The sequence below is a fragment of the Pseudopodoces humilis genome, chromosome 1, assembly GCF_049639895.1.
Source record: "Pseudopodoces humilis isolate 2021_Gansu_Grassland_sample_001 chromosome 1, ASM4963989v1, whole genome shotgun sequence".
Taxonomy (NCBI): Eukaryota; Metazoa; Chordata; class Aves; order Passeriformes; family Paridae; genus Pseudopodoces; species Pseudopodoces humilis.
In genome coordinates, this window is record NC_142200.1 from 88,052,904 (window position 1) to 88,065,204 (window position 12,301).

Genomic DNA, 12,301 nt, shown 5'->3' on the forward strand with positions numbered 1-12,301 from the left:
ATCTGCCTCATTTTCCTCTTCTCCTGTGTTTCTCTGCTCTGGTACAATGAAGAGCAACCTAATCCAGGAATCCTTCTGTCTGGGAGCTCCTAAGCAAGGAGCTCTGTAACCACCTGGACTTTGCACTGCTACAAGTGCAGAGCTGGTAAGATAACTGCTGGAGAGTGGAGGCATGGAGGTGTGAGTTACCTGCATGTCCAGCTTCTCCCCCGTCTGGCACAAAGCATGTTTTAGTTGATGGGACTTTAGAACCAGGGCTGATTACAAAGCCTGGAACCATCTGATGGGGGAGGTGGCAGGACTGGGGATACTCAGCCTGGATGTGGGTTGTGACATTTTCTGGCTCAGGCTCCAAGAGTGGCCCGACTTGCTGAGCCCTCAGGACCAGTGCTTTGATGGTACCAATACCAGCTTCAGGCTTGTGGGCTGGGGGGAGTCCATGAGTTTGTACAGTGTTTTAGTGTTCAAGAGCTGTGCGTCTGGCCCCACCAAGTTTCAGGAGGTGGGTCTCCAGGTAGTATTCATCATCCTCAAAATTTAGGAGTGTGTGATGTGGTTATTTGCATGTGAGCTGCTTGTCTCGGCTGCCCTTGAAGATGTAAGAAGATGCAATCGATCCCTTTGAGGATATATCTCATCCTAAAGTAGATTTAAGCATATAGATTGGACTCTAATCAGCTTAAAGGGGGCTCTGATGATATTTCACATGCAAATGTCTTTAGGTAGGCAGGGAGGATGAATTTCATCTGAGGTGTCCCACACTGAGAGTAGATACAGGCTAATCCAAATTGAGGCATTTCTGAACATCACCACCCCCATGGAGAGAAAAAGAGGGAATGAGGAAGAAGTTTTCTTATTTGTAGATCTTGGTGTCTTGGGCAGCTCTGCTTCTTGGATGGAACCAGTGGTTCCATGTAATGCCTGCATTTGAGGGACCTGTGGGTTTCTACCTTCTCAGGAGCAAAGGCAGCTCCACCTGCTGCTGTTTCAGGGTGCAATGAGGTGTCCTGTACGCTGTAGCCCTACTCTAGCAATGCCCATTTGGTCAGTGTAGCAATTCCCATGGGAGTGATACAGGTTTCCTGCAGGGCAGTTGTGCTTATTCCTTTAGTACATCTGTGAGCAGACAAGTGAAAGCTGTGTCTAGAGCAGCAAGGCCTGAAAACTAACTGCAGGTCAAGCACTGCAGAATGCACATGCTCATTCATCAAAAATTAATTTCTCTTTGAAATGACTCATGAAGAAAAGGTAAGTTAACTTCTCCCCTTCTGGAATGCAAGTTAATTACAGGTACCTGTTTCCAGCTCGTCACCTCCTGAGATAAAAGGCTTTTGGGTGGGCTGCTCCTAACATCCTTCATAAAAACAAAGCATAGGGTGAAAAAAAAGTAAAAGTCTATTTTTTCTTTTTCATGTTCATGGCTACTCACCCTTGTGGCTTTTTCTCTTTGAGCTTGACTGGGAATAAAGGAGGACTTGAATCACTGCACAGCAAAATGCTCTGGGGTCCTCTAACTGCACAGAAAAATTGTAAGATTTACTTTGATTCCTTTCTGTAAGAAAATTTAAAGCTGGAGCAGGTTTTTTCTTTTTCTTTTCTTGTCCTCTGCTTCCCTCCAGATTTTTCTGTGTGTCCTTCACTGTAACCTTCCTTTAACCATGGTTAAGTCTGCCTTCATATAAATAGCAGATGCTTCTGGGACATTGTTATTGTGCTTTCCTGGTTGGCAATGATTTGGGCAGCCCTGGCTGCAGTGTTGAGCAAGATAAAGCTGGCTAAGTAGGAAGCTGTGAAGGGCCTCTTGAATCTGGTTTCCTGCAGCTTCACATCAAGGGAAGGGCCCTGATCACTCTTTCTGTAATTAAGGGAAATTACATGTAAGGAGAAAAGTGTCCTCCTGATCTCAGAGGACAACTCCCCCCACCCAGCAGCAGGATTTTTACATCCCTCCCTTGGCTGACAGGAGCCAATACTCCATGGGCACGAGCCTGCACAGAACCAGGGAGCTGTGATTTTTGCCTGGCCTTATGGAATGTGGCTCCCTCTGGGAGCCCACTGCGGGCAGGGCTGGCAGCTGCTGCTGTTCCTGCCGCAAAGCCGAGGCAGATGAGCTGACAAGCAGATGAGCTGAGCTTCGTGGATCTCCTGGAGACCTGAGACTTTGTGCTCCCAGCTCCTGGTTTTACCACAGTCAGCCTGGTGCGTCGAATTGCTGCAGGTACAGAAGGAGCTATCCTTTCCCTTGGTGTTCAGCAGAGATAAAGAATCCCCTGTCAGTGCGGTGGTGCGGATGCCGGGCCCATTGCAGCTGCAGCAGTGCTCCTTAGGCACCTGTTTCCCAGGCTCTGGGCTTCACCCTCGGCAGGGACTGGGAGCACTCATGGAGATGGAGAGGCCAATGGCAACAAGGTGAATTCCTGTGAGGAGCATTGACTTGGTGGACTTTTCTTGTGGGGCCAGATGTTAAACCCAGAGAGGTGCAGAAAGAAGAAAGCAAACTGCAGCTCAGTTGTGGGTTGAGCCAAGCCTGATGCTGTCTGCCGAAAATACAGAACTGCAGCACAAACTGCTGTGAGGAGGTTACTATTGCAAGTTAAACCCCAGGGGAGATGGGAAAGTGATCTGCTCATCCCTGCCTCTCCCTCTGAGCATTGCAGCTTCTGTTCAGCAGTCCACATCTGAGAGCAAAGACTGTTTCTGCAGAGACAAGAGTTTATCAGGAGGCACAAAGAGCTTTTGCCCATGGCATGGGCAACTACTGATTTTCTTCTGCTCTGAGGACCGAAGAGGAGGCCTCTACAGCAGCTAGCAGTGTGCATGCCCAGACTATGCCCTGAAACTTTGATCTGAAACTAATCCTTGTTGGTCCTTTGCTCTGGGAAGCCATCCCTAAGTGGTCCTAGCCACTGACCTGGAAAGTGGGGGGATGAAGAGCACCCTGATCTGAACCCAGCAGCTTCCCAGGAGATCAAATGAATGCCCTGGGGAGGTGTTTCTTCCAAGGCCAGGCAGCTGACTGCCTGTTTCATACCCTGCATAACACACTGGCACTGAAGTCTAAATATTTGAGTTTTGAATAGAGAGTGTTGTACTTGGGTTTCCTAAATGAATCCAACAGCTGGCATGGTCAGGCCTTGCTCATGATGTGAACTCCACTCCAAATTTAGCTCTAATTTAATCAAACTAAAATTGCCTCTAGGCAGTACATCAGAGGAAAAATGAAGTAGTAGAAGTTACTGAGAGTCTGTGCTACCCCTCATGCAACCTCCCAGAAGTCAATCATCATTCCTGCGCTCTGTGAAATCAACAGGTTTATAAGAGGGATGGATTAGATATTTTTCCTGCTACTGTTCACTTTATGCAGGTACTCTCAAGCTTGGGCTTCACTGGCCTCTTCAAATCAGAATTTCTGAGAGGGACTTTGCAGCACTAGATGCAACTGTAGCTTTGCTGGGATGTTGAAAAGCCACACAGCTATATCTAGGCTCTTAGACAGAAAAAGCTGCTGTCATAGGTGGAATTTGGGTGCAAGTAACAACAAATAATTATTTTTAAAAAGACCCCAAATCTACATTATCTAGACAGTCTATCTCTGGGACGGGAAAACCTTCTAGCAGAAAAAGGGCTCCACTGACTTAAGAAAGATACACATATGCAGCTTTTGAAACAGCCAGTGTAACAGGCTAAGTTGAAATGAATGAACAGGCATATTTTGGAGAAGGGAGGAATGCTTTGAGTTGTCTTCTGTGACTGGCATGACCCTGGCTTTGCCCTGGAAATGTTTCTGTCTAAATGTTGACTAAAGCTGTGGACATCATGAGAAGATAAATGGCAAGGGAAGGTTAAGAACTACCGTCTTGATTTGGACATTCGTGGTTGGGTTATTTTTCCCCTTGGACTGAGACTGATGAGAGGGAGGCAGTTTTTTCTCTTGGTTTTGGACTTGGTTGTTTATTCTTCTCTCATCTGCATTACATGTATGCAAGGTACAAGGAGCTATGTGCACTAAGATAGAAAGGCACAAAATGGATAACAAAGATCTTCTTCAGGGTCTTTTATATGTCTATTTACCCAATTAACAGATGCCAAGTAAATTATTTTTCTTAGTGACTCAATGACCCAACACCTGTGTGCTGCACTGTGGCATCTTCTATCCAGTCACCTACTACCACCCAAAAACCTCTAGAAGAAGAAGATGAAGAAGAAAGAAGGACAAGAGACCCTAAATCCTCTGTCTTGTCTTCTGTTCTCTAAACTAGTTTAAACTCCAAACTTTAACATTTTCACCCAGTGACTTAAGAAAACTTTCTAATTTACACACTTACACTTCTAGTTTTTCTATTTTACTTTAACAGTTATTTTCAGGGTGTTATATGAAATTCAGTGCTTTCTTGGATGTCAGAGCCAGGTATCAGAGATAAGGGCACACTCTCTGTGCCTCTGACTCCAACCAACTACCTTTGGAGAAAATCCCAAGCTTCTAAAGCCTTTAGGTTGAGATTGAGGCATGTTAACATAGAGCAGACAGCCTGGAAGTGGAAGTTCAATGAGGAGAAGCTGAATTTGGATCTGAAAAGCTACAGATGCTTGGCTTGTAGGCAGAGGGAAGGTGTCACTGGTGTGACAACACTCTGAAGAGCTGGTGACAGCTGTGGGAGGGGCACTTCTGAAATGCAGCCCAGATGTTCGTGTCAGAGAGTGCCAAAAGCTCCAGGGCCTAGAAGTTATGGGGGATGTGAAGATGCTGGGGTGTACTCTGGCATCAGGTGATGGTGAGGGAAAGTGGGTGTCCTTTACCCACATTGCCTGTGCTGGAACAGCAGGCAGTGGCTCTGCCGAGGCTGCAGCAGTGCATCGCCGTGGAAAAGGCAGGAGCTGCACAGCCCTGGCTTGCAAGGAGTGGCAGAGGTAGCAGCAGGGAGTTGTGCAGTATGAATTATGTCCTGTGTCATATTATGGTGAATTGGTAACTCCTCTAAAACCTGCCCATTTCAAGGATGGCTTTTGCCTATTTTTTTCTCCCTTGCTCATCATCCTGGAAGAGGAAGGAAGCATTTTTCTAATAAACACGAAATAGTAATTCCTTCATGTATGGAGTAAAGAGCCATGTGTGTTCTGCATTTGCCACTAGCATGAGGCAGACTTCTTCCACACTGGCCATGAGAGGCATTTCACACTGGCCATCAACTTAGTTGCCAAACAACAGCAGTGAAAACTGCATGGGGACATTGTGGCTCGAGGGAGGGGAGCAAAGAGGCTCCGGTTTCTATTCTAAACTATTTTGTTTGTCCTGTCCCTTCTTTGTTGTTAGATGACCTTTTTAAATTTAGCAGGGGAACAAAATGGAGCACTCTGTGGAAACATCCCTGCATCCCCAGCTGTCCCCTTGCAAGGATGTGGTGAGCCAAACCAAGCACTTTTCTCTCAAGGTTTTCATTGCTCTAATGCTTCCTAGCAGAGATGTCTTTCATTAGCAGCCAAAATCTGGTGCAAGGAAAGCCAGCCCTGGGCTTTCTCTCTCCTCTTTGCACCCCTGGGTGTTTGACAGGAGTTTGGGCAGTGAGTGCCTTGGCAGCAGTGCAATGTGAAAGTAACTTTTGGGAAAACTTTGTGATCCTTAGAGCCATGGGGTTGTTTCAGATGGAACTCACACCCACACAGTGCTCAACCTGGCATGTAGTAGAAGAGGGATGCTCTTATCACTGGGTGTGGGGAGAAAGGTACCTGCACTGAGCAAAGTTGCTTTTCCAGTTCCTGCATGGATAATGGCTTCACCAGTTAAGTGCTGGAGAGGGGGAGCAGGCCCAAATGGGTGGAAGGCACAGCTGTGTCCTGCACCCCCACCTACTGTGGGATTGTGTTGAGAGGAACTGCCCCACTCGCGTGAAGGACCACTGTCGGTGCTGGGATGAGGTGGTTCGGGATGCAGCTTATGCAGCAGGAATACACACAAGGAATGGGGCAGGATTGTGGCTCAGTGTATTGTAGGCCCTGACAGCTGTATTTTGGACTCCATAGCTTGTGTAGCTGAGTTGTAAAAATGCTTCACTTGCTGCTTCTAGACAGGCAGAGAAACTGGCCCTTCCTCTTAAACCCCCAAGTTCTCATTTCACACTGCAAGCACTGACCAGTGAAAAGCCAGAAAATGATTTTGGAATTTTCATTTTAGAATGGCTTTGGTTGTATTAGCAAGCAGCAGTATTTCCTTTTAATATGCTTAGAAGACTCTGAAAATAAGAAAGAATAAGACCAAGCTGCCTTTTTTATATAAAAAAAAGCTAGTAATTTTAATCATTTAAAAATGACTCTCTACAAGATAACAAAATGTAATACAGGGTTGCAATAAAGGTTCTCCTTGGGAAAGCACAAACTATCAACATAACCACTACACTTAAAAACACATTTTCACTTTCTAAGAATATACAGTGAAAAAAAATGGACAAGGAAATCCAAAAGAATCCCAGATAACAATAGTACAAAACAGGTTCACACAGATCGCTTTTTGGCAACTGGTTATAGGTTAAAAAATCACAACTGCCCTTTCAGGATGTTACACCAGGCCAAGCCTTGGAGCCCATCCTGAGCCAACTGGGGTTGTGCTGGCTTCCACTGAGCTTCTAGGAATGTTCTGCACTCTGGAACATTATGGTAGTGAAGAGCAGTCCTCACTCTCAGAAAATGCATTAAGGCTGCAGGGTTTCATACACTGCTGAAATGGTTCTGTTACCTAAGACAACAAATCCCATTTCAATAAGGCACACATTTGGCTACAAAACAGGAAAGTCAGGAGTCAGGCAGAAGAGAGAAGTGCCTCTTTTCCAGGTGCTACTGATCTCACCACCATGTAGTTACCAGCAATCCGGCAAACGCTCCAAGCACGTTAATGTGGGGCTACCCTGAAGTGGTACAGTAGTGTTTCTGCTTTAAAAATGCCAGAATCACCTGGAATTTTCCTGAGCTACTGCTCACTTTGAAGCACAGGTTTTAGGCTGAGGACCACAGGCAAATGATGTTCTGTGACTTATTTTTGGGGGGTTCACAGAAGGCAACTGTGACAAATAAGCTGAAGTGGGTTTTGGAGCGACCAGCATACATCACATTTCTAAAGGAGCCTAACAACTCTGCTAAAAATTTTTAAGGGTCTACATTAAAAATTACTAGGTGGGACTGTGTGTACTTACTGATTGGAACAGTCCTATTCACAGGACATCATTTTTGGCAACAGTGTAGTGTAGAAAAGACCAGCACCTATGCAACAGAATTCTGGAAAAAAAGCCAAGTAGTTGAATGGAAGTCAGAATTGCAACAGAAGAAATTAATTCCCAATAATATGTCCTAGAAAATTAAGTGCTATTTCTTCATTAAATTGTGTATATGCTATAGAGATGTTTAAATATCTGTTCTTTCAAATTAAGCTATTTTCTTTCCAGACAAAATACAATTTGTTTGTTAATCCTTCTGAAACAGATTGGTATTTTGAAACGTTGCTCATCCACAACCTCAAAGATAAGCCCAATGGATCCTGGGATGCCCTCAGGATAACTCTGAATCCATAAACAATAAGGCTTTCAATCCTGACTGTTAAATTAAATTGCCAATGTAAGGACATAGAAAAGTAAACATGTATGAAATTACATTGCTGGGAATCCTTCCATGGTTTTGAAATCCCATGTTGCGCAGTTATTAGAAATATTATTTGGTAAAATATGAATGCCAAAAGATATTAAATATATACAATTCTGCCTTCCTCCTTTGAAGGTCCTGTTTCTTACACGGCCTAAAAATGCTTTTGTCCCAAATGCTGTATGCATTGCTTGATATGTTGCTCATTGCAGCTGTGCATCTATGTTGGTCAGAGTGACCAAATTGTTTTACACAACAAAGTAACATCAGGAGGAGTTAAACTTCACAGAATTAACCTATAGAAAGTAATTTCTAAGAAGGGAATGGAGTTCTATGAGAACCATTACACTTGCTTCATGGATTGCTACAAGTAGGTTTCACAACCAAGTCCATGCACCAGCATCAAGATGGAATGAAACAAAAAGAGTGCAGCATCCAGTTAACAAATATGCTGAGGAAACAGGCTGTATATACAAAAGATATGCAACTGTTTACCTGACACGTAATTTTTAAGGTGCTTGATTGATGTTTCAGGGAAGGTAGCAACATATACATATACGCTGTGTATACAAATCTAAATGTGTATAAGAAACATAATACAGAACCAGACAATATTCCCAGATCCCTGATTTAATTAGACTCTCTAATGCATAAGAATGTATTTAAAATATTTAATAAAAAATATCTAAAAAAAGATAGCATTTACATAAAAATAGCTCCAGTTTGTCTGCTCTTCTGCTTTGCCGCTCACGGATTGGATTCTGCTGGGTTTCATAAGGATGCCATTTGGACCAGTGAGCGTTTGAACAACTGTGCGTGATGAGAGAGCTCTGTTACTCGGTCCACCATCTTCTGCAGGGATGCTGTGTTGGGGTAACTCAAGGCAGCCGCCTTGGTGGCCAGAACAACGCTCTTGAGCAGTTCACACAGCTGGTTGCTGGAGTTCATCACTCTGTTGCACATGTCCTGAGTCGTCATTTGCCTCGCGAGCGTGTCCCCAATGAACACGAGTTTGTGAGCGCTCAGAATGATGAATTTGCTGTGTGCCACGAAGATCCGGGGGGGCTGAGAGGAGTTGACACAACTGAAAAAGGCATCGATGGCATTTAGGAGGGAGTTGAAGTGAGTCTCACACTGGTCGGAGTAGAACAAAAGCAGGCGACTGTCATGGGAGGTCTGGAGGGCTTGCGGAGGCTTCCATTTGGAGATGTCGTTCTCTACTGGCTTTGTGATCTCTTGCTCCAGACGTTGGAACTGATTGATCTGAAAGGAAAAAACAAAAGCTCCCATCAGGAAGTATTCTCGTAAGATGTTGTTATGTATTACGATCTCGCTTTGTGCCTCGGGACACCCCTGGGTATCCTACATTGACCTTGTGCTAAGTAAAAAGTAACAGTATGTTTTCTAGGATCAAGTGCTTTGATTACTGTAAATCCAAACATGCAGAGTTCAGAAGAGAGAAACATCTAAAATACTTCATTTGCATTAAAAAAACCCAAAAGCCCAAACTCTTTAATTTAGGCTGTTGCTCATTTGGAGTATTCTGAAATCACAAGTGAGAGAGATGGATCCAAGGGGCAATGACTCCTACACAATCTTTAAAAAGCTGTCATCTCTGTGGGATTTTGAGATGAAAACCCTTTAAATCTCACCTCCTCACTGCTTGTACGATTTTATGCCATATGATATGGCAACAACACATTGAAGAACTAGTATGAGGGAAAAGTGGCAGCCCTTGATCTTATGAACCTTTTTTTAGCACTAAAAGTGATGTTCAGCACAATACTTAAGCTGATGGTATTGATGCTCCCTGAGGAGCAGTGAAGGTGGCACATGTATTCAGTATGATCCAGTCATTAAGGCCCTGGATGGCAGGTCAGGAAAGCCAAGTTCTCAAGCTGGCTTTGTGACTGACCTGCTGTGAGACATCACAGACACTTGTTTCTCTTCCATGGTGAACTTCTAGAGTTTTTAAACTCTTTGCTTTTTATAATCTGTATCCATTTGCACACTGCTAAGGGAAAGGTCCCTTCTGTTCTGCTTGACCAGTGCTCCTTATGTGTGAGGAATGCTGCCTTTCAGGGCAATTATACACCTGGAAGAACATACCTGATGGTGCTCTAGCTCCATTTTGCTTTGCTTGATAATATTTTCTTTCTCCAGAAGCTCCTTCTGTTGCCTTTCAAACTCTTCTTTCCCCTGTTTTGCATAACATAAGAGACTGTGTTAAATCGAAACTGCTCCTGAGATAAATGGCAGCTCACAGGTCAGGAAAGAGGCCACTTTGTATTGGCTTTTTCACAGAGACCATTCTGTGGTCACTCACACCAAGAGTACAGAAAATGAAAGGATAGTGTGGCAGAGCAAAGGGCTATCACTATGAGAAATCCAAGCGTTCTATTTGACAGGAGGTAATAACTCTGGTGAAATTACTCTTGAATATGCTTTAGCATGGCAATCGATTGCTGCTTTCCCACAACAAAAACCACAGACAATTCCTCCATGGCCTCGTGCAGAAGAAGGCGTTGGGTTTACCTACCTGCAGGTGAACGTAATCGTAGTCATCCATCCAGCTCTTTTCTGGGCCTTCACTGGTGGCGTTGTAAGGGTGCTGGACTTTACTTAGGAGCGGGGCAAGGGAGCTGCAGTGGGTCTGTGCTTTTTCTCCAGGACGCTGCATCTGAGGACTGTCATACACACAGTCAGGGGTGTTCATTATATTCTCTGGTATGTTTTTGAAATGGGAGCTGCCCAGCGCCTGCTTGAAGAGCAGCTCTGCGTTGACACTGATGGTGGTGGTCAGCTGCTTGGCATCGTCCGGGACCGTCCTTGCCACCATAACGAACCGATCCAGGTCGTCGCACTTGCTCTGCACTCTGTTGACAGCTAGGACATTCAAAGACCAGCTGTAGCTGTTCAAGTCATGACTGGTTTGGGTAAGGATCTGGTGAGAGTCCTCCAGCCTTTGCACCTCCCTCCTCATTTTGTTGAGGAGGCTGAACTCAGACAGGCAGGAAGCATTGGCTGCCGATCCTTTGGCAAACTGGAGGTACTCCAACAGCGACTGCTCTACCTTATCCACAGCAGCGTGAATTTCATTGATGTGTTTCTCCATGTATCCATAGGACCGCCAGTCTGGGGTAATGAAGGCTGTGAGGTGATTGACAGCTGCCTCCACCATCTGCTGGAGGCGATAAAGCCTCTCTATAGCGGTGTCTGGATCAAGGATTAGTCTTTTGTCCTGAGCAGTTGATGCTGAATGAGAAGAGTCTTTTGATGTCGTTGACGATGTGGACATGTTACTCCTCGTGCTTCCTGTGCTGGAGAAAGACAACCTATTCATCCCATCAGTCACGTCCTGTAAGCCTTTATTGTCTTGGAGGACTGGTGGTGGCACATCATAGACACCTTCTCTTCCTTCTGCGATGGGACTTTCACCTGTCAGCTGTCCTGGGAATGCAGTTCCCCTCGGGGTATCATATACATCTTTTTCAGGTGCAATCTGCTGTCCAAGAAAATGGTTTTGATGGTTCGTAGGGATGTCATAAACACTCTGTGCCTGCGGCATTCCACCTGGCAATAATAGGTTCTCAGGAGAAAATCGATTAAGTTCTTTTCCAGTTGCTTTGGTGATGGGAGGAGGAATATCATATACTCCTTCAGGTCTGACATTGTGGCCCACTGGAGATGAAAAATCCTGCAAGTTTTCCCTCAGGGCTGTATCATCTTGGCATGCAGATGGAGGTGCCACATAGACCTGAATCACAGAAAACAAAACATGAAACCTTTGACTAGGATAGCGAAATATTTACCATCTTTCATTTGAGATGGAAGATCTACTATTGACTTTCCAAGAGTCAGCTACTCATCTTAAGTTTGACTGAGAGTCAGTTTTAGTATCTCACTTTTTATCACTCATCTCAATGCAAATTCCCATAAGCAACAAAATCCAAAAAGGCATCATGCTGCCGCAAAGATAATGTAGGTCTAATTATCAATTTATAGTTCATAACCTTAATTTTGATGCAGTGCTTCAATTCACCAGTCTTAACAGTTTAAAAACCTAAGAAAGTTTTTCAAGTACTGAATCTTCTTTTCCTTCAAGATAGTACATGAACCCTTGTTAGAACATGTCTTTGGCCAGACACAGAAAATACAGGATCTTGTGGAAACAGAGTAATGCTTACCCCTTTGGCAGGTGGTATGTCATACACTCCTAAAGCTTTTGCTTCTCCCATGGGAACTGGAAGTGCAGGCCCCTTAACCGACGTGGGGGGAATGTCATATATCTGAAGAAAGAATAAATTGATTACAGAAACAAGTCACCTCAGGGAAAGCTCTGCTATTAGATGAGTTTTCATAGTTTCTGTGTTTCCTCTCAGAAGGTTTGAACATGACCAGAGCTCTTCAGTTTTTTTTTCATATGGGAGAACATCTTGGATTTACCTAGAATTTTGGACAGTTAGGAGGAAATGCACTTTTCTAGGTCTCCTCTGGGCAATGATGTGGACAGGAGGCTGGAGAAATGAAGTCATGGCTGACTTCCCTCCTGAGAGGTAACTCAGGTCAGTCTATTACAGACACCTCTTGGGGTGAACAGGGGAGCACATGTGATCATAACTGATCACACCCTTCCATCCAGGGTGGTTGAGCTCCAGGTCCTGCCAGCATCCACTCT

General features: G+C 44.6%; 1 protein-coding gene across 2 annotated transcripts in view; it reads right to left on the reverse strand.

Annotated features, from left to right (window-relative positions):
- Positions 1-6,258: 6,258 nt before the first annotated feature.
- The window catches only part of NEDD9 (neural precursor cell expressed, developmentally down-regulated 9), a 100,919-nt gene continuing 94,876 nt past the window's right edge, over positions 6,259-12,301 (reverse strand). For both annotated transcript variants that reach the window (XM_014254575.2, XM_014254574.2), the window contains 4 exons: positions 11,811-11,912; positions 10,163-11,380; positions 9,733-9,822; positions 6,259-8,886 (listed from right to left, as the gene is read on the reverse strand). In XM_014254575.2, the coding sequence (XP_014110050.2) occupies positions 8,395-8,886; positions 9,733-9,822; positions 10,163-11,380; positions 11,811-11,912 (1,902 nt within the window). In that variant the 3' untranslated portion in view covers positions 6,259-8,394. The remainder of the gene's footprint in view (positions 8,887-9,732; positions 9,823-10,162; positions 11,381-11,810; positions 11,913-12,301) is intronic.